Genomic DNA, 27,699 nt, shown 5'->3' on the forward strand with positions numbered 1-27,699 from the left:
ATGTCTTTACAAAAGCTCAGGAAACAGAGCAGCAATGGCAATTTCATGGAGTACTGTGCTGGTCCAGGGCATAGCTCTTACTCCACACTCACAGGCAGTTTTACTACGGATGATGACAAGAGAAGGCTTCAAATGCTGGCAGATACTGTGGCTACTTTGCCTCGGGGAAGAAAGCAGGTATGAGTGCTATTTTTTACCTTTTACAGTGTTCTTGTTCTCTTGAGAGAAGAGTGATATGTTTGTTTGACTGCATGTTAAAAATGTTATTTCAGATCCTTTGAAATTAGTGGCTCAGAGTATGGGTGAAGAGAGAGGCAAGGGGCCCAGAGAACTCAGACTCTAGTCATTAAGTCTTAAGATTTAAGACCATAAGGAAACATTTGTAAGGCAAAACTTGAAAGAAGATTATTTTCTCACTACAAGAGGTATTCTGATGAATTAAAAATCATTAAGCATATCAACTTGAAGATGGTATGTATTATAGACACAATCAGTTTGAGAATTATTGTTCTTTTTTCCTATATGTCTCCCATTGTGTCCTTCCCTCCCAGCCTCTCTCCCAGTCTCTAATAGTCATGTCAATTCATAATCCAGGGAAAATACATTATTTTTTAGTGCAAGTTTTATTGACAAAATTATCTTTAGTTCTGGGCACTGGATGTACCTCACACTATTGGGAATTAAGACTTTTATTGGATAAATGAGTGCAAGATCTGCCATTTAGTAGCTGTGGAATATTGAGTAATTTTCTTCTCTAAGATTCAGTTTGCTTTTTTTCTGAAATGAAGATAGTAATAGAACCATCCTGCAGGGCTCTTCTGCGGTGTAAGTGAAGAAAAGCACCGTGTTTAACAGAATGACTGACATGTAGTATGTGCCAAATAACTCAGTAATTATGTTATTATTTTAATTGTGATTGCAAAGTATTTCCCTAGAGAGGAAAACTCATTTGGGAAAATCCATGTCCAACTGGATTTATTGTGAGTTTTTTTCAATTTCCAACTTGTAAAAAAGAATTAAACCAGAAAATCTCTTTAGATTTTGGTTAGCTAGCTTGCTATAATGCTCCACGTACACATCTGAGTACAAAAATATTTAGAATTGTTTTAAAGCATGAAGTTTTGCCCTTAAATCTTGCATGCACATTATATGTTCCTCTTAAGCCTTCTAATTTCAGGATTACAGAGTTATAGCATAGTGGAAGAGTCATGATCTTTTTTAAATGATGCACATAGCTGATTCTTTGTTATTTTTCAAGAGAGATAAGGAAATAATTTGTTCTGGTTTGGATGATTGATCTTTTTCAATTCCAAAGTGCCTTTATGACATTAAGTTTAATAAAAAACATTCCTATCAAGTTACTGTCTGAAAATAAAGCCCCTTTGGGAAGTACCAAAACCTTTATTCACTTTTCAGGTGTATAGCAGTGTAGAGTGTATAAAGATGAGAAGGAAAATTTCCTGGCCTTACAGGGTTTACAATTGAGTAGACAGAACAAGTAGGTGTTATACAATATAAAGTAACATACATGCTCTAACCCAAGTACATGTCTTTGAATACAACCTTCAAGGATAGATATACTGGATATTGAAGGGTATTCCAGAGCAAAGGAATAATTAAAATGCTGAGGTACAGATCTTGGGGCCCTTAGGGAAGTTTAAGTAATAGTATATTACTGTGTTAGGTGGACCCAATGAGTGTCTGTGTGGGAGAGGAGAGGAGACCTCAGAGCTGGGCTGTTTTTCATAAGACTTGGACACTTCCCCTGAGGAAGTAGTAATCTGACCAGTACGCAGGGAACTGATCATGACTGAATACAAGGTTTCAGGAACCTTACTCTGGAAACTTGCTTGTCGGTAAATGGGTAGAGCCTAGTGGTGAGGGAGCAATTTTTGCAGTAGTTGGAGAAAGAGGAACTGAAGGAATTGAGAAGAGACACAAAGACTTGGCTGTGAAAAGCAGTGAAGAAGAGGGAGCCACACTTGATTTTAAGCCTGAGTGAAGAAAGCGTGAACTAAAAAGAAGCAATCAGGGAGGCTATGGGAGAAGATGAGAATGATTTAGGTATATGAGATACAGGGGTGTGTGTGTGTGTGTGTGTGTGTGTGTGTGTGTGTGTGTGTGATCTGTATATCTATGTACACATACACACACACTTCCTCACCAATTATTTTCCTTATATGTTCACATCTTTTGTAGGCCCTTTCTTCTCCCTTTCCTCATATTCTTTCCCAGGGTTAGACTCCTCCTATTTAGACAGTTTTTTGTTACTGTTGTGAAATTTACTTAAAGAAAATAAAAAGCAAAACAAAACATTTGTATATGATATATTTGATTCTGTACAATTATCATCAATGAGACTTGATGCAAGTTTATTCCAACCATTTAGAATTTTCCAAATGGATGTTCATTTCCTTTAACTGGTCTTTACAGAATAACTATTCATTTGGCACTGACTGAATTGCAGGCAACGAGATCCCTGTGAAGCAATCCCACAAGCAGGTGTTTTCTGCCCACTGTTATTTTCAACCCTTTCAGTGCTGACATCAACAATTCATACTTCTTGTTATCACTGGCTTTGGTTTCTGCCAAGCTGTATCTGGTTAGCCCGTAGTTTCAGGTTAATCTTCAGAATCACTGGGGTGTTTGCACTCAACATTATTTAAAAATAGATTTCTCTGTGTTTATGTTATCTCGATACCTGTATTTGTAGGAGGTGACATACACCCAGTGAGGTCTCCTACTTTTGAACACAGTTTTAGGAAAAAAAATCCCTGCAATGGAAAATCCTGTAGGAAGGAGATGGTATGAAGTAAGGTTATCTTGATGAATGTTGTGATACTAAAAGAGTAGCCATGGGCCTTACACCCATTTTCCCAAGGGCAGTAGGTCACCCTTGGAAAGTAGTTTTCACTGAATGCTATAGTGAAAAACTGACAGAGGGGAAGACTGAATATGCATTCGTGGGACCACAAACTGTTTCTTTTTGTTTGGTTTTCTTTGGTTATCAAATTATTCCTAAATAGACAACTTCTGGAAGGGTGATTTCAGTTATAAGTCAGATATAGAATATTGTGCTAACTTAGTATGTATTTCTGAGTTGGGTTCTGCCCTTCAGGAGCTTTTATTTCTGGCCACACACTCATCTGTCACTAAAATTCCTAAGTGTTCTTGATGACAACAAGATATTCTGACATTTAATGAATACTTTTAGTAGAAAACTGTTAACTTCATTACAAAAGAATTTGATAAGTATTCTCTAATCCATATTGTGGTGCTCTTAGAGAATATATCCAAAAAATTTTCTTGAAAGAGATTCATGAGCCCACAATAAGATTTTCTTGAGAAGCTGCAGTGTTGTACAGTATTTACATTCCTCAAGAGCACTTATAGTTAAGAAATTGAGTTCAGCTCCATTATTTTGTTAATCTTAAAATATTTCTGCAGAGCCATGTTATTCTAAGCCTCCTGACTCAAAAAGGGGAAAAACCTGTATTCATCGAAGAATTGGGAGAATGAGGTAGGGTACTGGAAAGGGAGCAGAACACACAATTTGTGGACTTTCGAAACAAATAACAAAAACAAAAATATCTCATCTGTGAGTAGGTATCTGCCCCTTCCCCCACTCATGACACTTTCAGGAAATGGGTGCACAGTGGGGAGAGGAAGTAGCAGGCTGTTACTTAGCAGCAGAAGTGACTACAGTATGAAACTACAAGCTCCTCTGCAGGGCTGACTATCTGGCTCTGCTACAGATTATTATTATTTTTTGCAAACTGACAGTTGAAATATTTGGTCTTTGTTTCCCACTAAAGAGGGACATTGTGAATCATCTCACAGCAGCAAAAATTAGGTTACATTTTTTGGTAAGCTTTTAAATCACCTGACTAAAAACACAAGAGTTGGGATCCTCAGCCCAAACCCCAGGCATCTTTATATTAGAAGCTGAAAAAAAGTGAAAGCGTTAGTTGCTCAGTCACATCCGACTCTTTGTGACCCCATGGACTGTAGTCCATCAGGCTCCTCTGTCCATGAAATTCTCCAGGCAAGAATACTGGAGTGGGTAGCCATTCCCTTTTCCAGAGGATCTTCCCAACCCAGGGATCAGAAGCTAGCAAGAGCTTTGTCTTCTCAGGAGATATAATTGAATGTGTAGTTTGCAGCCCTGCCAAATTGCTAAACCTAGATTTCTCATATTAGATAATGTGTAATAAAAGACAGCTGTTGCCAGCATCTGCTGTTTGTTGCATACCAGTTCCTCATTCAGGAGTTTTGGTGTCATCCCTCCAGCCCTGAGAAAGGACTCCGGTTGGGAGGGCAGTCTAGGGAGCAGAGACTCCACTGGTCAGATTCTAGAAGAAGGCTGCTCACTCCAGGGAGAGGGCTGCAGACAAAACTTGTTCTAAAGTGTAAAAATATTTGATAAGACTTCAGACATACTTCTTTTCACTTAGACAGATAGTTTGGTTGAACATTCCTAAGAACATTCCTTTGGCTGAACCCTAAGAACATTCCACATTGCCTGAGTCTGAGAGTTCAGATCAAAAACAAGTAGGTACTGTGTCTGGATGTGGCATGTGTCAGAGAATTTGATGGTGCCTCATGTATTTAAAATTTTTTTTTAATTCTAAATGTTAGGTGCCTATGACAGCCTCATTGCTGATCCAGAGTGGAAACTAATTTATAATTAGATTTAGTCTGATTTTTTTTTTTTTCTCACTGAACCTGAGTCAGTCCACAAGAACTGAGTTTCTGCTCTGCATCTCATCTAGGTAGAAGTTTCCATTTTAATCTAATTAGCTAGAGTAGAAAGTTTAGCCCAAGAGAGGTGGGGAAATTTCCTTTTTACAGAGGTCTTGGATTTGTCTTGTGGACTTAATTTTGTATTTGAATTTATCTGGAATGATTTTTTTTTTGATTTAGAAGACAGGTTAATGGAGGATGAGATGAAATCTTGAGATTCTCATCAATGCTATGATTATTTGCTTAGCAAAGGTGTATTTAAAATTGATGACGAAAAAGTCTCCACACTTTAAGAATTCATTAATTCCTGCTAAATGAAGGAAAATGAACGAAAATGAACTATTCATTCATTTAACAGTTGTGTATTTAATGTTAGGTGCCTATGACAGGCTCATTGCTGATCCAGAGTGGAAACTAATTCATAATTTGATTTAGCCTGATTTTTTTTCTTTGTTTCACTGATGACCCAAGTCAGTCCCCAAGAGCTGAGTATTTGCTCTGCATCTCCTATTATTCTAGGTAGATATTTCCATTTTAATCAGGTCAATTAGCTAGAGTTTGACTGACTTTGTTTTCTATTAGTTCTTTTGCTATGGTCCTTGCTGTTTTAGAATTCAGGTGTTTTTTTTTTTTTTTTAATCTTTGTTTTCTTCCATTTAAAATTTTATTTTATATTTTTAAAACTCTACCCTTGAGCTTTTCCTATGAATATTTAATTTAATGGACAGAGTTGAAGACTCTTTTATAAAACTTTGCATCTCCCACTACCACTTACTTGATTGTATTGTTATCTAGTGGTTTGCTTCTGTTTTTCTGTTTATATGGTTCCATTCTATTCCAAACCCTGTGCTAGGTGTTGGGGTAGAAATAAAATGAATATATCCCCTAAGAGGCCCAAAGGCTACAAGTAATTATGAACAGAAGTGAGGCATTTAATCCCATCTGCCCTTCATATAAGTATACATATATGCTTCCATATCTATAAATATATGCATAATCTGACGAGTATTGATAGCAAGAATAATATTTTTAAATATAAACACTAGTTATGATTTACAGATAGCATGACATGACCTACCTAAGTACTTTACATCTGAAATAAGGATAAAAGCCAAGCAAATAGAGGTAATGAAAATAAATTAAGAAAATATGAGTATAGTATAGTTGAGAGGTTGAGAATGCTTGGGCATATCGAGTTTATTGCTCTTTTCCACAAGAAGGCAGCCCACTGCATAGCTGAATGGTCCCCACCCCTGTTAATGGTACCTATTAGGACAAAATCAGGCTGAAACAAACCATACAAACTCTAATAGGCCTTCCACAGTTAGTTCTTATAAATTAAAAATAGACTGTTGTTCACTTGCTGTTGTGTCTGATTCTTTGTGACCCCATGGATGAAGCATGCCAGGCTTCCTGTCCTTCACTGTCTCCTGGAGTTTGCTCCAATTCATGTCCATTGAGTCAGTGTTGCTATCTAACTGTATCATCCTCTGCTGCCTTTTGCCTTTTGCCTGCAATCTTTCCCACCATTAGGGTTTTTTTTTTTTAAAGCAAATATAGAGAAACTTTTTTTTTTTTCAGTTCTGAGCCTTCTCTTGTTGTAGTCTTCAAGATGATATAAATGATTTGCAGTCCAGAACTAATAAAAGAGGAAAGTATAATAAATTTATTATTATTGTAGGAAGATGTCAGTTTTTTCACTGGGTTAACAATACTGACCAGTGGCCAAATTCTGAACACTGAACCATTCAAGAAAATTTGTGAGAATGCTGGCATTTTGTACTTGATAATTCAATTTCCTTACAGTGATGTAGCTTCTCTAACATATGCCTTAATGAAGATTTCATTTGTGCTTTAATTTCTTCTGCATACTTTTCTCCTTTTGGCTGTTAGCTTCTATTTTACTTTTATTTGTTTGGACACCTGCATTATCTCCTGATATTTTCTATAGTCACTGATATAGAAGAAGCATAATAGGTTGCCACTTAAATAAACACCCTGGACTAACCAGTAGCATGAACTTCTGTTTTGGAACCCTGAACCAACACTTGAGAAAGAGCTGATTCACATTTGTTAATGCCTAAGCAAAGAACCAACACAAGACACACAAAACTCACTATAATTACTTTAAAAGAAATGACACCTTTCAGCAACTTTTCCTTTATTTATAATGATAGACTGTATCCTGGAAGCTTATCTTTAAATGATCTCTTCCCAAAACATGCAGAGGAGTAAAGTGAAAATGTTAGTGGCTCAGTCCTGTCTGACTCTTTGAGACCTCATGGATTGTAGCCTGCCAGGCTCATCTGTCCATGGGATTCTCCAGGCAAGAATACCAGAGTGGGTAGCCATTCTTATCTCCAGGGGATCTTCCCTACCCAGGGATCAAACCCAGGTCTCCCACATTGCAGGCAGATTCTTTACTGTCTGAGCTACCAGGGAAGCAAAAGTTTATGCCATTTACAACGTTTATACCATTCTGAAGTTCCTTTCCTTTCTTGGATAGAAATCTTACTGTACTCTTTTAAAACAATTGCAAAAATAAATCATAAAAATAATTGAGGTTTTGAGTCCCTCTTTTTACCCAAATTATGCTTCTAGATATTAGATGATTTTATCCTTCTAAAAACACTAACATATTAAACTATTACAATAAACAGTCATTTCATCAGTATCTCCCCAAACTATCAACTATTTTGTTTTATATGCCATTCTATGGGTGTTATTTTTTCTTTGGATTTCAGTGTGATTATAAACTGCTGTGGTTAAACTTTCAGAGGCTATTTTAGATACAGATTAGATATGAAGTTCTTTTTGGAAGCTTCGGAATTTTGCCACATTACATTAACTCTTTTGCCATAGGGTGTTATTATCGAAGCCTGTTTTAATCTTTCAAATGAAATACCTGAATGGTTCCTTTCCCAGCTCTCCTTTGCTATCACTGGAGAATGGAAATTACTGCCTTTCTGTAACAATTTTCCAGGAGTGGGGCCAAAGAAGAGTCCTTTGTGATTTAGAACATTTTACAGTTGTGTCTTAAGGATCTTTCAATAACTGTGTACTTTTATTTTTCAGCTTGCTCTGACAAGATCAAGTTCTGTAGGTGACTTTTCCTGGTCTCAAAGGTAAAGAATTTCATTTATTTTTTGGTGTCTCACCAAGATGTTTAGGAACACAGCTTTCCAGGCTGTTGATATCTCATACACACACACACACACACACACACACACAGACACACACACACACACACAGACACAGACACAGTCATACATACTACAATTTATACAAACATCAGCTATTTTTTATTGGCAGTTATTTTTAATGATAGATATGTGCCAAATGTGACACTTTGATCTTCATTCCTAGCTTTTCTTTTTTTTTTTACAGAAAGCTTGTTACTGTGGAAAAACAAGATAATGGAACATTTGGATTTGAAATTCAGGTGGGCAGTTTTCAAATTTTCCAGACTTTTAATTAAGAAAGTGGCACTGGCAATGTCATGATATTTACAAAGAAAGAATGAAGTTGGGCTTAGGGATTGAGAGAGGCTGTGACTTGTGTTCTATGTGTGGCTGTTTTTGGTAGTTTTTTGGTTTGTTGGGTACCATCAAGGAAAGAAAACATTCAAGCAGATAAAGTAATCACCCTGAGATTTACTCAACTTCTTGTTTCTCTTTGCTTTATTCTTCTTGTCGGTCTGAGACTGATCAGAAATTCTTGCTATCAGTCAGCTCATAAATAAGAGAATGACGTATGCTTTATAAGTGAATCTTATATATTTGCATTAGTGATGGGTTTTGCACAATTATTTCTTCTACTGTGCATCAGATTTTGCCTACACTTCAGTATTCAGAGATACTTGACAGAAATATATTTGTGTATATGGACTGCATCTATTCATTTATAGTTACTATTATATTTGAAAATACTAAAGTTTTCATATTGGACTTTATGAGAAGTTTGTACTCTTTTGCTTAGTGGTAACATTTTATCACTATTATTTGAAAATGCTTAAGAATATTTGGCTGTATGCGTGTATTGCCTCATGCTGTAGGAAATTTTAAGTCTTTATGGATTTCTATTTAATAGCCTAAGAATTTAATTTCTTACTTGCTGTCTGCTTTTTCATGGCTATATTTGTAAATATGATGCATTAGGTCAAACAAAGGCATGTCTAATTAAGCGCAACAGAAGTAGTTTAAGTATTACTGTGTTCTTTTTCCAGTACACTTTTGCATTTCTTTTAGAAGCATTCTGCATAATCATATCCTCATACCAAACATCAGTTTTTATGTCTTAACTTTGGTGCTGGCTTCAGAAAACTTTGGTGACTAATTATCAGCACAACAATTGGAAACTCAGTGTGTTTTAAGAATAGGAACAGGATGCTGCTCTGTAAGATGCGTTTTAAGAATAAACAAAATGGAACTTTAGCTGCAATGAGCAGGGAGAAGGCTCTCAGAGAAAAGAAGAGACCTTCTCCTTTCTGAATTCTACTTTTGAATTTGGTGAAATCTCTAATTCTTTCATTGGGCTTTAGAAGCATAGTACTCTCTCTTATTCCTCATTCACATGAAACACTCCCTATTCTGTATTGTAGAGACACTGTGCTTTTTGTGACCACTTCTTTTCAAATGAGAATTATGCCCAAGGATGTGCAGTGATTGCTACTGAAAACAGGAGCAAAGACTGCTCATTTATCCTTACTTAACATGACCAAGGAGAATCTCTTCTCATCTTTCTATAGACATATCACTGCTTCTCCAACATCTCTCCTTCATACCATAAACACTGCATGGAGCAAGAATCAAAACTGTCATTAGTAGACAGCAGGTTTTAGTGGCCTGAACCTTTGTGGATTCACATGAATGATGGCTTCAACTCTGGACTGTAGCATGGTATTTTAGTGATGCAAGGGTCCATTCCTCTGCAAATTCCCTATGGATGTATGCTTTCCATTACTAGCTCTATGCATTACCTATTACCTAGTACTGACAAGGCTTATAGTGATTGTCAAATAGAGGGCATGCCCTGAGAACATTTTAAAGGCCAAGCAGAATCTCATATACCCTTATTGTGCCTCCATTCATTAACACGTATTTGGATCCTGGTCAGTGGGGCACAGGGCATGCTGGGAGAGAACAAGTTCACCTCCGCTGGTTTCCATGGATGTTAGTGTTTTGCTGATATGGACAGTCATGTTGCAAGACCAGAACACAGACCTTAGATTCATTTACAACTGAATTTGTGTTCTTTCAGTGCTACTTTAGTAGGTTCTTAGGCATTTTAAGTGAGATAACTTATGTGAAGTACTAAATAATGTGCCTGATTCCAGTAGAAGGTAGGCAAATGACAAGTGTTAGAATGAAGGGTATTGGGCATGAGAAAGTAGTGTACTTTTGTGTCTCTAGGAAATGACTGAGCAAAAGAAAAATGTCCAACTGATTAGTTCTTTCCAAAGCTCTTGGACCTCTGCCTATCTCGAACCACAAATTTTACACCTGTGGCAAACAAACGCAAGTGCATGCTACCCCAATTAACGTTTCCCCTTCACTGTACTTACTCTGCTTCCTGGACATGGAGCATAAATTCTCACTGCTAATGAGAATCATTATAACAGTGGTTTCCCAAAGGAAGGTCTCTTATAGCTTTGGTCCATGTGTTGCGTGAACCAGACCATGCTTCATTTCTGGAAAGGCCAGGGCGGTGGCAAGAAGATTCCCTGGCAAAAAAAATCTGTTAAAGGAATCTCTCATATTGATGGAAAGTAAATTCAGTTCAGTTCAGTTCAGTTGGCTAGTCATGTCCGACTCTTTGCGACTCCATAGACTGCAGCATGCCGGGCTTCCCTGTCCATCACCAACTCCTGGAGCTTGCTCAAACGCATGTCCATCGAGTCAGTGACACCATCCAACCATCTCATCCTCTGTTGTCCCCTTCTTCTCCTGCCTTCAATCTTTCTTAGCATCAGGGTCTTGAAAGTAGATTACATGATCTCTAAAAGTCTCATCTGCCTTTAAGATAGGGGGACTCTAAATGCCCTTTAGAGTAAATAGAAATCCCTTCAAGGTTAACAAAGTCAAGTTTCTAGAAGTTCATTGCATTGATTGACTTGTGCTTCTGCTGGTTCTGGAAACTGTATGTCTAAAATATAAAGGAATGGACATCGGACATTAGTTTTTCCACAAGGAAGCAGTACTGGGATGTGGTTTAATTTTAGGAAACAGATATTAGGAAGACTTACTCAACTCAGAATGCTAATTTTGATTCTAAATGGAACTAGACCTCATAACTTAAATATGTGAAAAAGAAGAATATAGATCACTGGGCCACTCTATTCATCAAACACTGGTGCTGTGTTCTTGGTACAAATTGAAAGGAAAAACAAAACCAAGTTGCTTTTGCCAAATTGAGGCAAGAGATGAAGCATAACTTTTTCTCTTTTAGTCGAGTGGCTAATGAATTGGTGAGTATTCAGGGCAGGTGTACCAACGAGTGTTCAGGAATGAAGATAATTGAGTCAATTATAAAACTTTTGAATTAATGAAGGGCAGATTGTCATTATTTGCAGAACTCTGATTTAAAATAATTATTGTTGGCATATCTCCCTTGCTGGATGTGTAATGTTTCATATGCTCCTGTAATGAGTACTTTAGCTTGGGAGAACCACATAGAGATTTTTCTCTCTGCTCTTGGCTACTGTTGTTTATCCTACTGGGGAAAGAGAAACTGAATTTTTCTTGTTAAATACCCAATAGCATCAGGTGGTCTCTTAGGCATGAACGTCTTAAATCTTAAGCCAGTCTTACACTGCTTCCTTTCTTAAGCCAGTTGTGTTTTCTTTTAACATTTATTTATTGATTTTTGGCTGTACTGGCTCTTTGTTGCTGTGTTGCTTTTCTCTAGTTGTAGTGAGTGGGGACTCCTCTCTAGTCGCAGGGAGTGGGCTTCTTATTGCAGTGGCTTCTCTTTTTACAAAGCACAGGCTCTAGAGCATGTCAGCTTCAGTAGTGGCGACTCGCAGGCTCTAGGGCACAGGCTCAGTAGGTGTGGCACATGGGTTTAGTTGGCCCCTGGCATGCGGGATAATACTGGGCCAGGGATCCAACTTGTGTCTCCTGCATTGGCAGGCAGGTTCTTTACCACTGAGCCACCAGGGAAGCCCCAGATTTTTTTTTTTTTTTTAATGAATGGGGTCAGCTACAGAATGTGTGGGAGAAGTGTCAGATTGGTGCTTATATTCAGTTTATACTCAGAAAAGCTTCCCAGATTGTTCTTTGTACTTATGTATCATGTTATGTAAGGTAATTGATACTGCTCAATTTTTTTGACAAATAGATTTTGAGTTTTTTAATAGTAATTATGTATCTTTCTCATTTTACAGACTTACAGGCTCCCAAACCAGAACACCTGCTCCACAGATATGTGCACCCTGATCTGCAAAATCCAGGAGGACAGCCCAGCACACTGTGCTGGCCTGCAAGCTGGTAAGTCAGAACTATGCTTATGTTTGGAATTATTTAAATAGCAAGAAAAAAAAATTTTTTTTTGATGGTGGAGGTCAGGATGTGATTGTTGCTTTGAATTTCCTCAGCTCCTTTATGTTGCCAAGGTTTGGGGCTTGTGTGTTTTGTTTCATTTGTGGGTCAGGAAAGATTATTTAACCAACCATTTTAATACTCCTTTTTCTTGGCATCTCCCAGGTGATGTCCTTGCAAAAATCAATGGTGTGAGCACAGAAGGCTTTACCCACAAACAAGTTGTTGACCTGATCAGATCGTCAGGAAACCTGTTAATGTAACTATCTGGTTGCTTCCCGTGGGGCTTAAAAAATTGTTACGGTCTCTCATAATGCCTGTTGAATGAATGAATAGGTTTTTTGTTCAGGATCACAAGGGAGGCAGCACACCATAGCTTGGGGATTGGGTACAGACGTTTTTATCAGTTCCTTTTGTTTCTCAAGGTTTCCTCAAACTTGAACATGTTGTCAACATCTGAAGTCAGAGGGCATCAGTAGCCCAATGTCTGAGTGGGAAGGATAGCATTTTTAAAATTTTATTTTTGATTCAAATTCAATTAAACTGGCCTACATTCTCTTTAGACAGAGAGGAATGAATCCAGTTTCCGTGGTTTACATAATCCTGTGGTTAGAGCAAATGGAAATTCAGAAGGGCTGAGCTTTTTCTTCTTATACCACCAGCCAGTTGTTTTTATCTCCTAGTGTTCTGTCTGAAAGAACAGTCTGCTCAGCCCTCCTGCCCTGCAACATATACACTGACACCTGCTGTTATTCCCAATTTACTAATGGGATGTTTGTTTCCCCAATAGAGATTCAACTGATGTTTCCACCCTTAGAACCTAATAAGACAAAGATGGAATTCACCCATTCATTAAAATAATATTTATTGAGCAAATACTATATTTCCAGCTCTGTGATAGGCTCGGGGAGACAAAGACTCTTCTATTGTTTTATTAATTATGGAAAGAGATAGGTAAGAGAAGCCCACAAACTTAAGTAATTTTGACATTTAAATTATGAGGACTATTATGGAGAAAGTAGACAAAGGGATGGGATAAAATACTGAGTGAGAGGGCTGCATTTTTAGCTTAAGTGTTACAAGTGGTCCTTTCTGAGAAGGTGAATTTTGAGCTGAGAGTGAAATAATGAGAAGGGATGGTTAGATGAACTCCTGGTGAGAACTTTTCAGGTAAAAGAGAGGTTTGAGTTATCAAAGTAGGCTTGGCATGTTCAAGGGATAGACAGATAGCCAGTCTAATTAATTTGTGGCTGGTGAATTAAGAAGAGTAGAGTAAGAAATGAAGACAGAGTGTTCTCCAGGAAGCAGAGCATGGGTCTCACCAGTCAGGTGTAATAGTTTAGAATTTATTCTGATTATCGCATTTATTCTTTACAGTCATCTTGTGAAGTTGATTTTATTCCTATTTATAAGTGAAGTGACTCAGTCTGAAATGAGGTTTAGTTAAAACCAACCACTTAGTAAGTGCCTGAACTGGGATCTGACCATCTGCTCTGGATGCCAGGATCCTTTCTCCAGCTATCCCATAGCTGTTCCTTGCAAGCTGCCAATAAAAAATTCCCTGGACACTCTTTTGTGATTCTAGTCTAAAACTTCAAAGGATGGTTTTTTGGGGGGTTGGGAGAGGTTTTGTGAGAGTAATTTTGAAAGATGACTGGTGGTAGAAGAGGACCTTGTCCAACTCTATGGTTGCTGAGTTCAGGATAGAGGATGGGGACCACTCTAGCTCCAGAGAAATTTCAATCCATGAGGTAGGAACATGTTCAGGGGAATGTGCTGGTGGTTAGAATCAGAAACCTGTATTCCAAATGGGTGAAGTGGGCAGACCGCAGGTGTATAATTAAAGAGTAGTGGGTGGAGACAGGTGGAAATCCAGAGGGCAGGGAAATGATAGACAGTTTGTACAAATACTGAAGACAGCGGCCAATCTATGCCTACAGTTCTGCCCACAGATATCTGTTGCTTGGGTAGCTCAGATCAACAGTAAGGTACCAAACAGATTCACATGGATCTTCCCTAACATCTAGAGTCAAGAGCCCGTAATGAGAAAACTGGTGTGTTGGCTTGCTATCATCTCATTGTCTTGGGTATAATGCTATCGGAAACAGCATTATACCCAATAGACTGCATTTAATATTATTATTTTACCAGGCCGTGACAAATTTCTTGCATCTTTATAGAGTTACAGCTTATTTATCAGAACGACTTTGAACCAGTACTTAAAAAGATGCTTAGTTTTGCAATTCGTACGTCATATTTATCTTATTCAGAATGATGGTTTTGTAGTCAAAATAAAGGCTTCTAACTTGAGCCCACAAAACAAATCACTCAGGATAGAACAAGTAGGGAGAAAGAACACCATTAAATGGATAATTCTAGGATTAAAATTTGTACACTTAAAAGTTTTGAGATGAGTCATTTGAAAGTTAAAATCTCAGCAGTTTTGATCCTTTTTGTTTTAGTTCTGAATTTCGGGCAATTTACAGAGGTAGAACTTTCTAGAATCTTAAGGAAGAAGAGATTTTCCCATTTCAAGAAGCAGTTTTTTTATTTCATTGTTTGAAAGTCCCTAGCGCAGGTTTTCAATTGCTGTATTCCTCACGCTTAGCATGATGTCTAGAGTCTGGCTCATAGCAGGTGCCCCATGAATATTTACCAAATGAAAGAGGTGGTTCAGCCAGACCACACACTACGTTCTAGTAGAGAACAACCACCATTGCCCTAGAGTGGCTTTTATAAAATGAGCTACAGTTTACATATAAAACAGAGCCTTTTCTTCTCGTCACCCTCTCAAAAGGTGTGTGTGTGTGTGTGTGTGTTTTTTCCATATTCTTTCTTTGAATGTTGTCAGAAAGTTTGGCTTAGGTCCAGATACTTGAAGTGCCATGAGAATGGTGACATTTATGTTGCTTTTTGAGGATAGTCTGTGCTCAAAGTGTAGTACTCTGTAAAGGATGGTGCTTGTTTGAGAGAATCACTCATGTTATTTCCCACTCCCCTCCATTTTTTCTTAAAACAGGATAGAGACTCTTAATGGAACAACGATTCTCAAAAGAACAGAGCTTGAGGCAAAGCTGCAAGTTTTAAAGGTAATTTAATTTAATACAGTGGGGCAAATTTTTCATCCTTGAATGTGTGAGTGGAAGAATAAAGATCTATTTGAAGAATTGAGATAGCCCTTGAAGATGAAATGTTGTGATGAGTCTAAACTGCTGAATTATCAAGAGCCATACAATTACCTTTACAAGAATATTAAATTCTACAAACCAGGGCAAATCACGTCCTTCCTTCCTCCTCCTGTGTGTCTATCGGGCTCAGAAAGGCAACAGGAAAGCACATTGCCTGAAGAAGTTTCATTAATGCACCTGGGATCTCTTTTGATTTACATTCTGTTTGGGAAAAAACAAAGATGGAGGAGCTGTCGATTTCCCAAGTGCTGTATGTGTGTGCAGGAAGGCCTGGGATTTTCGTTTTCTGTTTCCTTCCATTTCGCCTCCTTCTTTCTACAAAGATCAAGTTCCTCTGCTCCTGTGGATATCCTTGAATCTACTTCTGTTGGCAAATACACTGTCAACTCTGGAGAAGAAATTGAAGTTTTCAGGAGATATTGCACAATGCAGGATGTTCAGTAAATATTCTCTGGGCCCTTTGAGGGTCTTAAAAATCTCAGTTTCCTAGCGTGAGGAAATTCTGGCAGGCCATGAAATCTAGGACCTCACTCATGTGCATCTTAATTATTGAGTCCAAGAGGGTAGAGTTACCATATTTCTGTATTATCTTGTATTCCTCCCTTCTCCCACATCTAATTTATCAACAAGCCCTGTTTTCTTCTTTGTCAACATTAGTTTTATATTCTTATCATTTTGCTTATCCCTCTGATCTGTTGAATCAATCTATAAAATTCTTTGAAAAAAAAATCCTCTTATCTTATGATAAGAATTGAATTGTCTTTATAGAATAAATGAGATCAATGAACATTTTTATGATTTTGCTTTCCTTACTTCAAACACAGGGTCTGTGTCTTTCCATTCAAGTCTTTTATGTACTTCAAAAACATTCTGTATTTTCTTCATCCACTTTATATTTACACTGATTATATATCACATATTATATGTTTATTACATATGCACTGATAGATTTATTCCCATATAATAAATAAATTTAAATTGTGGCTTTAATTAATAAATATAATTATTTCTAAATTTTTCTTGCTGTAATTAATGTGGTCTTTTAATTTTGCAACTGCTTGTTGCTATTGATATTTATATAAAGTTTTAAATCCAAGAGTCTTGCTGAACTCCCTTTATTCTGGCTGTATGTTTGCAGATTCCCTTGGATTTTTTTATATAAACATATTATCTGCAGATAATAAAAGTTTGCCCCTTTACTCCCAATTAGTCAACTAGTTTGTTTTTTTCTTCTCTTATAATATTGGTTAGGGCCTTCAGGATATTGCAAATAGTGAGTGTTAGATTTCAAATTAAAAGAAGAGTCTCTAACATTTTATCATTGAAGTTTGGTAAGGAGTAAATAGCTCATCATATTATCTTTAGGTTTTTTAAAACTGTTGAAAGCTGATTTGTTTCTGCAGTAGAGAGTCTTAGTGAAAATCTTTTTTGAAAAAATAAATCTGGCTGTTTCAGCCTTTTGTAAGAAAAAAAGGAAAGAAATGTAGAATATAAGCTAGTAATGTTATTTAAAACATAAGTGAAAAATAGGTTTATGTTTCATGGGATAAAGAACTCTCTTGCACGACACATATTTGCATGTTTATAAGCATTTTCTGTGCTTTGAACATTTTCTCTTAAAGTTTTAATATACATACTTTATTGTTTTTCTAACCTAGAAAATTTTCAACACCTCCATCCTCTCCCAGAACATCAGGAATCTTAACATCTTTAAACGTCCATTTAAGACTCCATCTTCCTTATTATTGCTTACTTTAGAAAATTCTATCAATTTTCCAAATAAAAAGGACAGGTTTTTATTCCTAACTGCTGGTAATGAGTGAATATACCAACCTGTGAACTGATGGGCTTGCCCCATTTCTTATATTCTGTTCTTTACTTTTGGGTTCACTTTCCTTCTTGCCATAGTGTTTCTTTCAGTAAGGGTGGGTGGGTCTTTATTGAAAAATATGTATTTCACTGCTGCTATTGAAAGAGTTTTATAGGTAACTGGATTATTCTAAGCTGACGTTTTGTCTCCTTAGTCCTTTTATTGTATTGTTCTTTGATATTTTGTTTGTGAGGGATCTCCTAATTGTTTATCTTTTGTAGGTAATTTGCATTTTCTATATTTTCTTCTAAAAGTTTAAAGCATCATTTTAAATATTGAAGTCTTTAATTCACTTAGAATTAATTTTTTACATAGTATCAGATAAGATTCCAATTTTATTTTATTTTTTCTCTTTGGAAACTCAGTTCTCCCAGTACCATTTACTTTATACAGTCTTTCATTTTCCCCAGGGGACCTGAAATGAAACTTCTGTTTTTACACTAGTTCCATACATGAATGGATCTTATAGGCTTCTAATTCTGATTCATTGATTAATTTGTTTCTCTCAGACTCAGCTATTCTACCTTTATAATAAATATTGATGTCTGATTGGGCAAAATTTTTAGGTTATTCTTGGCTCTTTAATTGTCTTTGCACATTTTAGAATCAGATTGTCATATTCTATAACTAATTTTGGAGTTTTGATAGGTATCATGGTTTTATATAGATCAATTTGAGGAAACCTGATATCCGTATGCTATTGAGCTTTCTTACTGACAGACTATCTCACTAGATAATTTTAAATTATTTTTTGTATTTCAATAAGGTTCTATATTTTTATGCAGATAGATCTTATGCATCTTTTATTAGATTTATTCTTTTGTAAAATGATTTTTCTTCTTATATAATTACTTTATTAAAAATATTGTTTTGAGGTTTATGCATAGATGTGTGAAATAAATTTTTCTATGCTGTTATTATACTCAAACGCTTTGCCAGACTATATAATTTCTAATTATCTATAGATTATTTTGAGTTTTTCATGAAGATACTAACTATTAGGAATGATATTCAGCTCTTATTTTGCTATATTGGGTAAGGTCTATAATAAAATGATGAATAGAAACTAAACTAGTAAGCATCCTTGCTTTGCTCTTGACCATAAAGGGAGTTCTTTTGACTCTTTCTTATCTATAGGGATATTCTTTTCATGTTAAGAAGGCTCCCTTCTATACCAAGTTTGCTAGTCTTTTTTACAGTGCTTGTGTATTATCTTGTATCAGATACATTTTTTTTTCTGTAAGTGTTGAGATGGTCTTCTTATTTATTTTTAAAAATCTATCAGTTTGGTGAATAACATTTAAAGATTTTCTAATGTAAAAACACCCTTGCATTTCTATAATACATCCATAATTTACATAATTATAATAACTATAACATAATTATGCAAATTGTGGTCATAATTTATATTTTTTATATACTTGTAGATTTGCCTACTGACATTTTCTTTAGAACTGTTGAGCATAACTTCATTTTACAGGTAGAATGGCCTGTAATTTTCTTCTCTCAGACTATCTTTTTTTTATCTTCTTTTTTAGTTTCGGTATCGAATTTACTAGGCTCTTAGCATGAGCTGAGGAATCTCTTCCCCTTTTTATCCTCTGGTAGAATTCTTGTAACACTATCTGAATCACCTCGCCTTGGGGTTCTTTTTGATGTGAATACTTCTAAACTCGGTTTTGGTTTCTTTATAAGACTGCTCAAGGTTTCTGCTTTTGTTTGTTTGTTTGCTTGAGCCAGCTTTATTGAATGATGTTTTTGCTAGTAAAGTTTTGAAGTTTTCAAATTTATTGCATGAAGTTGATAATAAACATTCTATTTTCATCTTTTTCTTTTATAACAAGCTATGCTTATGTCCCCATTTTCATTTGTACTACTTTTTATGTCTTTTTTTTTTCCCTTGGTAATTCTCTCTAGAGGATTTCCTATTTGGGGATCTTTTCAAAACCCATTATTTCAATTTTGGTCAATTATTCATCTTTTTCCTGGTTGCTTTTAAGGAGTTCTTTTGTCTTTCCTGATCTACAGTTTCACCACAGTCTCATTAGGCTTGGATTCATTTCTAAATTTTTCTTGCTGGGAACTTGCAGTGTCCTCAGTTTTTTTTGTGACTCTTCGGTTTGGGGTAATTATCAGCTTGACCTCTGTGAATATACCTTCCTCATCATTCCCTGGATAATCTTCTGAAACTCCTGCTAGGCACATTTCAGAATCTTTTGATTTACCTTGCATGCTTCTTAACCACTCTTTCAGATTTTGTATCACATTTTTGTTTAATTTTTTAATTGAGGTATAATTGATTTGCAATCAGTTACATTAGTTTCAGGTGTACAGCAAAGTGACTCACTTATACGTATGTATGTGTATGTATCTACTATATCTGCATTCTTTTTTCAGTTCTTTTCATCGTTACATTATTTTTTAATTCCTGCATAATATCTGCAGTAATGTTGTCTGTGTTCTGTATAGAATGTGTTCTTTCTATCGAGTTTTAAAAATTAATTTTTTATTTTCAAATAATTCTTTTTCATGCCTATCTTTTCTTTTCTTCCTTTGTTTCAAATTTCTTGTTCTTAGAAACATCACATTTCTCTCTCAGAGGATTGCAAATACTCTTTATTTTAAAGTTTTTGAACACTTTTCTATTTTTTGTTTGGAGAGAAGTCATAGACTGATTATCAGTTTTGTTGTCTTTCTTATCATTAAACTTCTGTGGAGTTCTGGAGTGTGGATTGCCTGCTTCCCTTGGCCTCTCTGTGCCACTCAGTATGAGTTGGGCAGTGGCCTCTGCTCTGCAACTCAAGACTTCCAGTACAGAGCCAGGTCTGGCAGCCTGGATGCCTTCCCTGGGGGCCAGTATGCAGCTTGGGTCGTGAGGCTGTGCTCATGTGCTCCTGCCCCTGTGGGTACATGTTTTCCATTAGCTATAGTCACCCTTAGCAGCTTTGTTCAGCCTGCTTTTCATGGTGGTAGAGCTTAACCAAGGTTCTTCTCTCAAGCAGAAAACCTGTCTTTGTCTCTGCCTCACATAGGGTCTAATTTTCTCCTGACTTCTTTCTTTTTTCTCCAGGTCTGGTAGAACTTTGGGTTCATTCCTGTTCATCATCTTTCATTTCTATTGCCTTTCTAATCTTGTAATTGTGAAATTTCCAGCTCATCACTGGGCTAGAAATGTCTGGGTCTGACCTATTAACCAGTCAGGATGGCTTCCCCTTCACACAGTGACATTTAGTTTGTGCATCCTGCTACGTTAGTGGCATCGTGTCTCATGAAGCTTCCTTGTGTGGCCACGACCTCTTCTTCAGAAACAATGGTCCCTTCTGAGCTAAATTTTCAGGGATTCCCTTTCTTGTGACCTATGATTCAAATGTTTGACATGGAAACAGCACATCTAGTGGGCTAACTAAGGGAGCTATTCTCTGATATTTACTGAGTTTGTAGCCCTTGGGAAACATTTTGTTACATTGAACCTTTATTTTTTAGTTTGGAACTTTTAGGACAGTTATCTATGAAAGCACGATAGAAGTAGTAAGTGTTAGTTGCTCAGTCATGTCTTACCGTTTGTGACCCCACAGACCGTAGCCCATCAGGCTCCTCTGGCCATGGAATTCTCCAGGCAAGAATACTGGAGTGGGTGGCCATTCCATTCTCCAGGGAATCTTCCCAACCTACGGTTCAAACCCAGGGTCTCCTGCATTGCATTGCAGGCAAATTGTTTTCTGTCTGAGCCACCAGGGAAGCCCAGGTGGGATATAAGTAATAAAGTGCCATGGAAAGGTTTATCTAAAGTCTCATGGAGAATGAAAACATTGGAGACATATTCAACCAAATATCCAGCCTGTGACAGCTGAGTGTTGTTTCAGAAAGCCACCCTTTCATTTACTCGTTTAGCCAACATTTAAGGAGCAGCTTCAGTATGATAGGCACTGACCTAGGCACAGTGAGCTGAGCTGATGTGGCCTAATAAGGTTAGATCTCACCTATGCTTCAATTTTCTTCTAATAATGAGAGGTTAGATTTGTCCAAATACACCACTGTGATGTTAATAATAGACCGAAACAGACTTTGAGGAAAATAGGGAAGCTTCATTACAGACTAAAAGCTCTCAGTCACTTTGACACAGCTGCTCTTTACACTGGTATTTTCTTGGTTTGAGTGACGACATACTGAGATGACTGGGACAAATCCACAGATTTGATACGTAAAAACCTTTATTTTCACAGAAACTATTTGGCAAGCCCTGACTTTGTATTTATAGGTAGTAAGTACAGAAATACAACTTCCTCTTCTACTTCTAATTAGTTTTGAGTATTGGTCTATCCTTATGCTCCCCAGTTGGACTCTATTCTCTGGTAAGAGATAAACCTCTTTAAGAAAGAAAAAAAGGCGGGTTCTGTATTTCCTGGTTTCCTGACTCTGATCGTCACATGACCTCAGGTTTATAAGCGCTATTATTCAGGTGGCCCAGCAGTCTTAGAGCCAGGTACACTATGTTATAGTATAGAAAGAACAAGGAATTAACTGAGCGAGGAATTTTATGTCTTTGACTTATTGATTACATATTTTATTGACAGGCAGAAGGACTGCTGCTATATGTTACTGTTATCAAGGCTGAGAAAGTCCTGCCCAGTGATTGTTCATTCCCTGAACAGCCAGAGTCCCCCTTAAACATTTAATGACATTCTTGTAATATTTTCTTTTCCTTTAGTCTTCCTCTTCCACATGTACTTTCCCCCCACTCTCCCATTTTAGCCTTCGTCTGCCCCTTCCAGACTGATTTGTACAAAGGACCACTTGTTTCTAACTAGGCTGCCTTTCCTTCCTGATAAATGTCCACAGGCAAATCTGAGTGGTAGGGGACCTAAATCTGGGGGCTTGCTGTGGGGACCTGAAGTGGCAAAGGAAGGGGTGGAGTAAAATGCAGAGAGAGGGGAGAAGGAGCCTTTTTGCATTGTCAGATGCCTCCTGCTTTGTTGACTTTCGATTCCCATCCACAGCCTGGCTGTGGGCCAGGCCTCATGAGCAGTCGTGACCATTACAACAGCCACTTCATCCCTCCCTGGGCCACTGTTCTCATGCACGGGGCAGACAAGGAAGGAAGCAGTTAAGAGGTCAAGAACTGTTAAGAAATGTTCTAAGTTTAGCGCTCCAAGGATATCTTTTAAAGCTAGTCAGCTTCCCTTTTTGTGTATAGAAAATAAATAGATATCCAGCAGAAAATATAGTGGTAGTGACCCAAGCTTATAGAATGATGGTGGTATTTTTTTTTAATCGAAATACAGTTGATTTACAGTATTGTGTTAGTTTCGGATATACAGCAAAGTGATCCAGTTATACATATGTTTTTTTCAGATTTCTATTACATGTTACTATAAGATACTGAATGTAGTTCTCTGTGGTGTACGATAAATTCTTGTTGTTCATCTAGTTTATGTATAATGGTGTGTATGTCTTAATCCTATACTCCTAATTTATCCCTCTCCTGACCCGTTTCCCCTTTGAGAAGCATGTTTGTTTTCTATGTCTGTGAATCTGTTTCTGTTTTTTTTTTAATTTTTATTTTTACTTTATTTTACTTTACAATACTGTATTGGTGTTGCCATGCATTGACATGAATCCACCACGGATGTACATGAGTTCCCAAACATGAACCCCCCTCCCACCTCCCACCCCATATCATCTCTATGGATCATCCCTGTGCACCAGCCCCAAGCGTCCTGTATCCTGCATCGAATATAGACTGGTGATTCGTTTCTTACATGATAGTATACATGTTTCAATGCCATTCTCCCAAATCATCCCACCCTCGCCCTCTCCCTCAGAGTCCAAAAGTCCACTCTACACATCTGTGTCTCTTGCTGTCTCGCATACAGGGTCATCATTACCATCTTTCTAAATTCCATATATATGTGTTAGTATACTGTTTTGGTGTTTTTCTTTCTGGCTTACTTCACTCTGTATAATCGGCTCCAGTTTCATCCATCTCATTAGAACTGATTCAAATGTATTCTTTTTAATGGCTGAGTAATACTCCATTGTGTATATGTACCACAGCTTTCTTAGCCATTCATCTGCTGATGGACATCTAGGTTGTTTCCATGTCCTGGCTATTATAAACTGTGCTGCAATGAATATTGGGGTACAAGTGTCTCTTTCAATTCTGGTTTCCTCGGTGTGTATGCCCAGCAGTGGGATTGCTGGGTCATAAGGCAGTTCAAATAAGCTTATTGGTATCATTTTTTTTTTAGGTTCCACATCTAAGTGATATCATATAGTATTTGTCTTTCTCTTTCTGACTTGCTTTTTGCTTAGTGTGAAAATCTCTAGGCCCATCCATGTTGCTGCAAATGGCATTATTTCATTCTTTTTCATGGCTGAGTAACATTTCATTGTATATATGTACCACATCGTCTGTGTCCATTCAAAATCATCATGACATTTTTGGAACATTTACTAAGCTGTATCCACTGTTCCACCCATTTTCATCTACTAATACTTATAATCCTCATGAAAATCCAAGGGCTTAGGTTCTGTTGTCCTCATGTTATAGATGAGAGAAGCCTAGAGTTTAAAGTCTTGCTGAATCAGCTAGTAAATGGACACAAACCCAAGCAATCTGCTTTTCCAATAATTTAAAATAAAAAAATCATAAATGTCATTGTTTCTATTATCTGTCATCTCTATTGAAACAATGTCATTGTTTCAATTTGTTGGTGCTACTAGACTATTTCTTGAGAAATGGGTGTTCCCAATATTCCCCTATTACACACACACACAAAATCTTTCAAATGAATGAGAGGGATTGTTAGCACTAGAAAGAAATGAAAAAAAAAATGAATTGACATATCTGAACAGCTGAAAGTACATTGCTGTCTTCTCTGGGGTTTCCTAATAATTAGCACTTTTTTTCTTCTTTCTCAGCAAACCTTGAAGAAGAAATGGGTGGAGTTCAGATCTCTGCAGTTACAGGAACAGCGCCTGCTTCATGGTAAATGTGATTTCCGGTTCAGAAACCACACTTATATTTCATTCTTTCAGTACTTCTGTATCTAAATTGTTTTAAGATTGTCATCATTACAAGGAAAAAATTGTCTAGCATGGGTCAAAAATAGTCTGTATTCCTTTGGCTTGGCTTTTGGAGTGACCAGTGTATTTGGCGGAGGGGTAAGTCACATGACGTTCCCTCTTCCATACACATAACACATGCACATGAAAACATGGACACGCATGCATGCACACACTCGCAAGAAGCACCTGGGGATTTCAGAAGAGCGATATGAATGATTGCCTCATTTTCTTATTACTTTGGCAGATGACTTAAATTCCTGAGAATGCCTATGGCTCAGGGGCTGCGTAGTTCTGAGAAACTCTTGAAACTGGAATGGTAGCGTGCTTCTTGGGTGGAGCTTGTATTATTTGTTCAAATTGTGTAAGTTATGATAATGCAGAGGTATTCTCCTTCATGGCCCTCAAACCCAGGAAATGTGAAGGATCTTTAAAACAGTAAATACATGCTTCTTGCCATTGTATGCATTCTGAGAAGAAGGGTTGAATTTAACATTGGTTGACTTGGCACTTGCTGTGTGACTGGTATAACCTGAAGAATGAACTTATGTATGCAAATAATGCACTGAAACCACTAGCTATGTGGGTGTGAAATATAGCTTATATATTTGTTAGATAAGACTGACCTAAAGTCTCTATTTATAACCTTACAATATCTGTTAAAGTGACCATCTGTTTATAGAAAAAAGATACATTTAATTCTTAATTTGGCACTAATTTATGACAGAAGTTTGTGTTCAAGTTCTTTCTTTTCAGAAAATGAAACATGTATGAGTTACTTCTCTATTTGTGTTTACAAAGTAATTTTCCTAAAAATGTATAACAGTGTTTTTCTGAGGGATCTAAAATTTGCTAACAACTCAGAGAAGGCAGTGGCACCCCACTCCAGTATTCTTGCCTGGAAAATCCCATGGATGGAGGAGCCTGGTAGGCTGCAGTCCATGGGATGGCAAAGAGTCGGACACGACTGAGTGACTTTACTTTCACTTTTCACTTTCATGCATTGGAGAAGGCGATGGCAACCCACTCCAGTGTTCTTGCCTGGAGAATCCCAGGGACGGGGGAGCCTAGTGGGCTGCCGTCTCTGGGGTCGCACAGAGTCGGACACGACTGAGCGACTTAGCAGCAGCAGCAGAGGCACAAATATATGGCTACTTCCTGGATTTCTGTAAACTTCAGGGTCTACAGACTTGCAGAGGAGCATCCTAGAGGGGAGATGGGGTTTTGATCTGATAAGTGTAGGCAGTTCTGTGGTTCTATGGGCATGGCCTTGTATAGACAAGGTCCTTTGTTCAGGTTCAAGGAGATTGGCTCCTCATTGCCTATACTGGCCATTGTCTATATTTTTTCAGAGATAAAAGAGTTCTTAAGTTTACTTTTTATAGACCTAGAATAAATATCGAGGGCATGAGATTCTACAAGCCAAATGCTCTCCAATCAGAAGACATTCATCAACTTGTTGCCAGATGAAATAAAGTAGGTTTTGTTAACAAAAAAGAACGCATTATAACTGGTCACTACAGGGTTGACCCTACTCAACTTTGCAGATCAAATGGAAAAATAAACAAACAGTTTCTTTTAATATTGTCAACCAAGGGCAAAGGAGAGCAGCAGTAGAGACGATGAGCATGAGGTTTAAAAAACACATTTCTGAGTGTGTAATGTCCTATTACTTTTCCTGAAGCAAAGTCACCTTCAAATGATTTTTTTTATTTTCTGGCTAGTATTACAAATAATCGCCTTTCTTTTAGCAGCATACCAAACAACTCAGACAGTACATAAGCAAGTGGGATATGAACAGGCTGTTGGTGTGAGATTAAAATTTGAGTTTGGAGAGCCCAGATGTAGATTATAAAAGGTTGATGAAGAAATTCAGCCAAGCAGATAACATTCAATTTTTTCAAGTGATTATTTATTTTAGGACAGGGATGTTTTCTGGTACACTACCATTTCGAAGAATTTAAGTATTAAAGTATTCTAAGAATAAACTGGGAATATCGAGGCTCTAAGATATCCTTTCTGTTCTAAACATCTTTGAATTCTCTAATAATCAGTCCGTAAGGTGCAGGTTTTATAACTGTGCTTTCCATACACTTCAAGTTATGTTATAATAATTTTACAATTATTTAAAAATACGGTAACTAAAAACCAAAGGAACTAAAATAGAGAAAATCCATAAGAGGGCATTTCTCCAAGTATATTCTTTGGAACCCATTTCTATGATGATTTTAATAAAAAGTGGCAGGGTCACTTCAATGTAAGAAATGATTCTTTTGAAAATTCAAAAGTTGCACTGGAATACTGTTAGATGAGTTGAACTGTTCTAATGTGAAGAATTTTGTTTCAATTTATTTAATGTAGACCATTTTTGTGACCATGGAATCCTTTACATGAAACTAATCCATAAACAAGGGTTTCCCAGGTGGCACAGTGCTAAAGAATCCGCCTACCAATGCAGGAAATGCAAGAGATGGAGGTTTGGTCCCTGGGTCAGGAAGATTCCTGCAGTAGAAAATGGCAACCCAGTCTAGTATTCTTGCCTGGAAAACTCCATGGACAGAAGAGCCTTGCAGCCTACAGTCACAGGGTCACAAAGAGTCAAACACAACCAAGTAACTGAGCATACGCAGTCTATGGACAAATAGCTTGAAAAATCATACTCTTAAGCTTATCAAATGATCTCATAGACAGTCACTTATTTGTGCAAGCTTGGTGAAAAGAATTATTCACTCTTACTCTTTCTTGTGCCTTTCAAAGAAAAATTTTGATGTATTTACTTGTAAGAGGTGATGCTTAGATCTATTTCACAGTACGCTTTCTTTTCTGCGTTCCAGGTGATGCAACTAACTGCCCAAGTTTGGAAAATATGGACATAGATGAATTCACACTGCTTGGACCCCTGCCTGGCCCCGCCCTCCTGGACCGGAATCGATTATCCAGCGCAAGCAGTTGTAAGAGCTGGCTGAGCTCCATGACGATAGACAGTGAGGATGGGTACCAGACCTGTGTGTCTGAAGACTCCAGTCGGGAAGCCTTCAGCCGCCAGACAAGCACAGATGATGAGTGCTTTGTCCCCAGGGAAGGAGATGATTTTCTGAAGAGGTCTTCTTCGAGGAGGAATCGGAGCGTTAGTTCTGCCAGCAGTGGGTCCATGTCTCCTTTGTGCGAAGGTAACTTCTCAGGCATGTATGGGACCCTGCCCAGGAAAAGCAGAAGGGGAAGTGTCCGGAAACAGCTGTTGAAATTCATCCCAGGCCTTCACCACGCTGTGGAAGAGGAAGAGAGTCGCTTTTAA

The 27,699-nt window shown here is 37.4% G+C and overlaps 1 protein-coding gene across 1 annotated transcript; it reads left to right on the top strand.

The window, feature by feature from the left end:
• CYTIP (cytohesin 1 interacting protein) lies at positions 1-27,699 on the top strand. The gene is made up of 8 exons (XM_052636071.1): positions 1-177; positions 7,819-7,868; positions 8,131-8,185; positions 12,128-12,230; positions 12,447-12,540; positions 15,301-15,370; positions 24,261-24,327; positions 27,239-27,699. The coding sequence occupies exons 1-8, from the start codon at positions 1-3 to the stop codon at positions 27,697-27,699; spliced, it is 1,077 nt and encodes a 358-aa protein (XP_052492031.1).

The sequence above is a fragment of the Budorcas taxicolor genome, chromosome 2 (assembly GCF_023091745.1).
Source record: "Budorcas taxicolor isolate Tak-1 chromosome 2, Takin1.1, whole genome shotgun sequence".
Taxonomy (NCBI): domain Eukaryota; kingdom Metazoa; phylum Chordata; class Mammalia; order Artiodactyla; family Bovidae; genus Budorcas; species Budorcas taxicolor.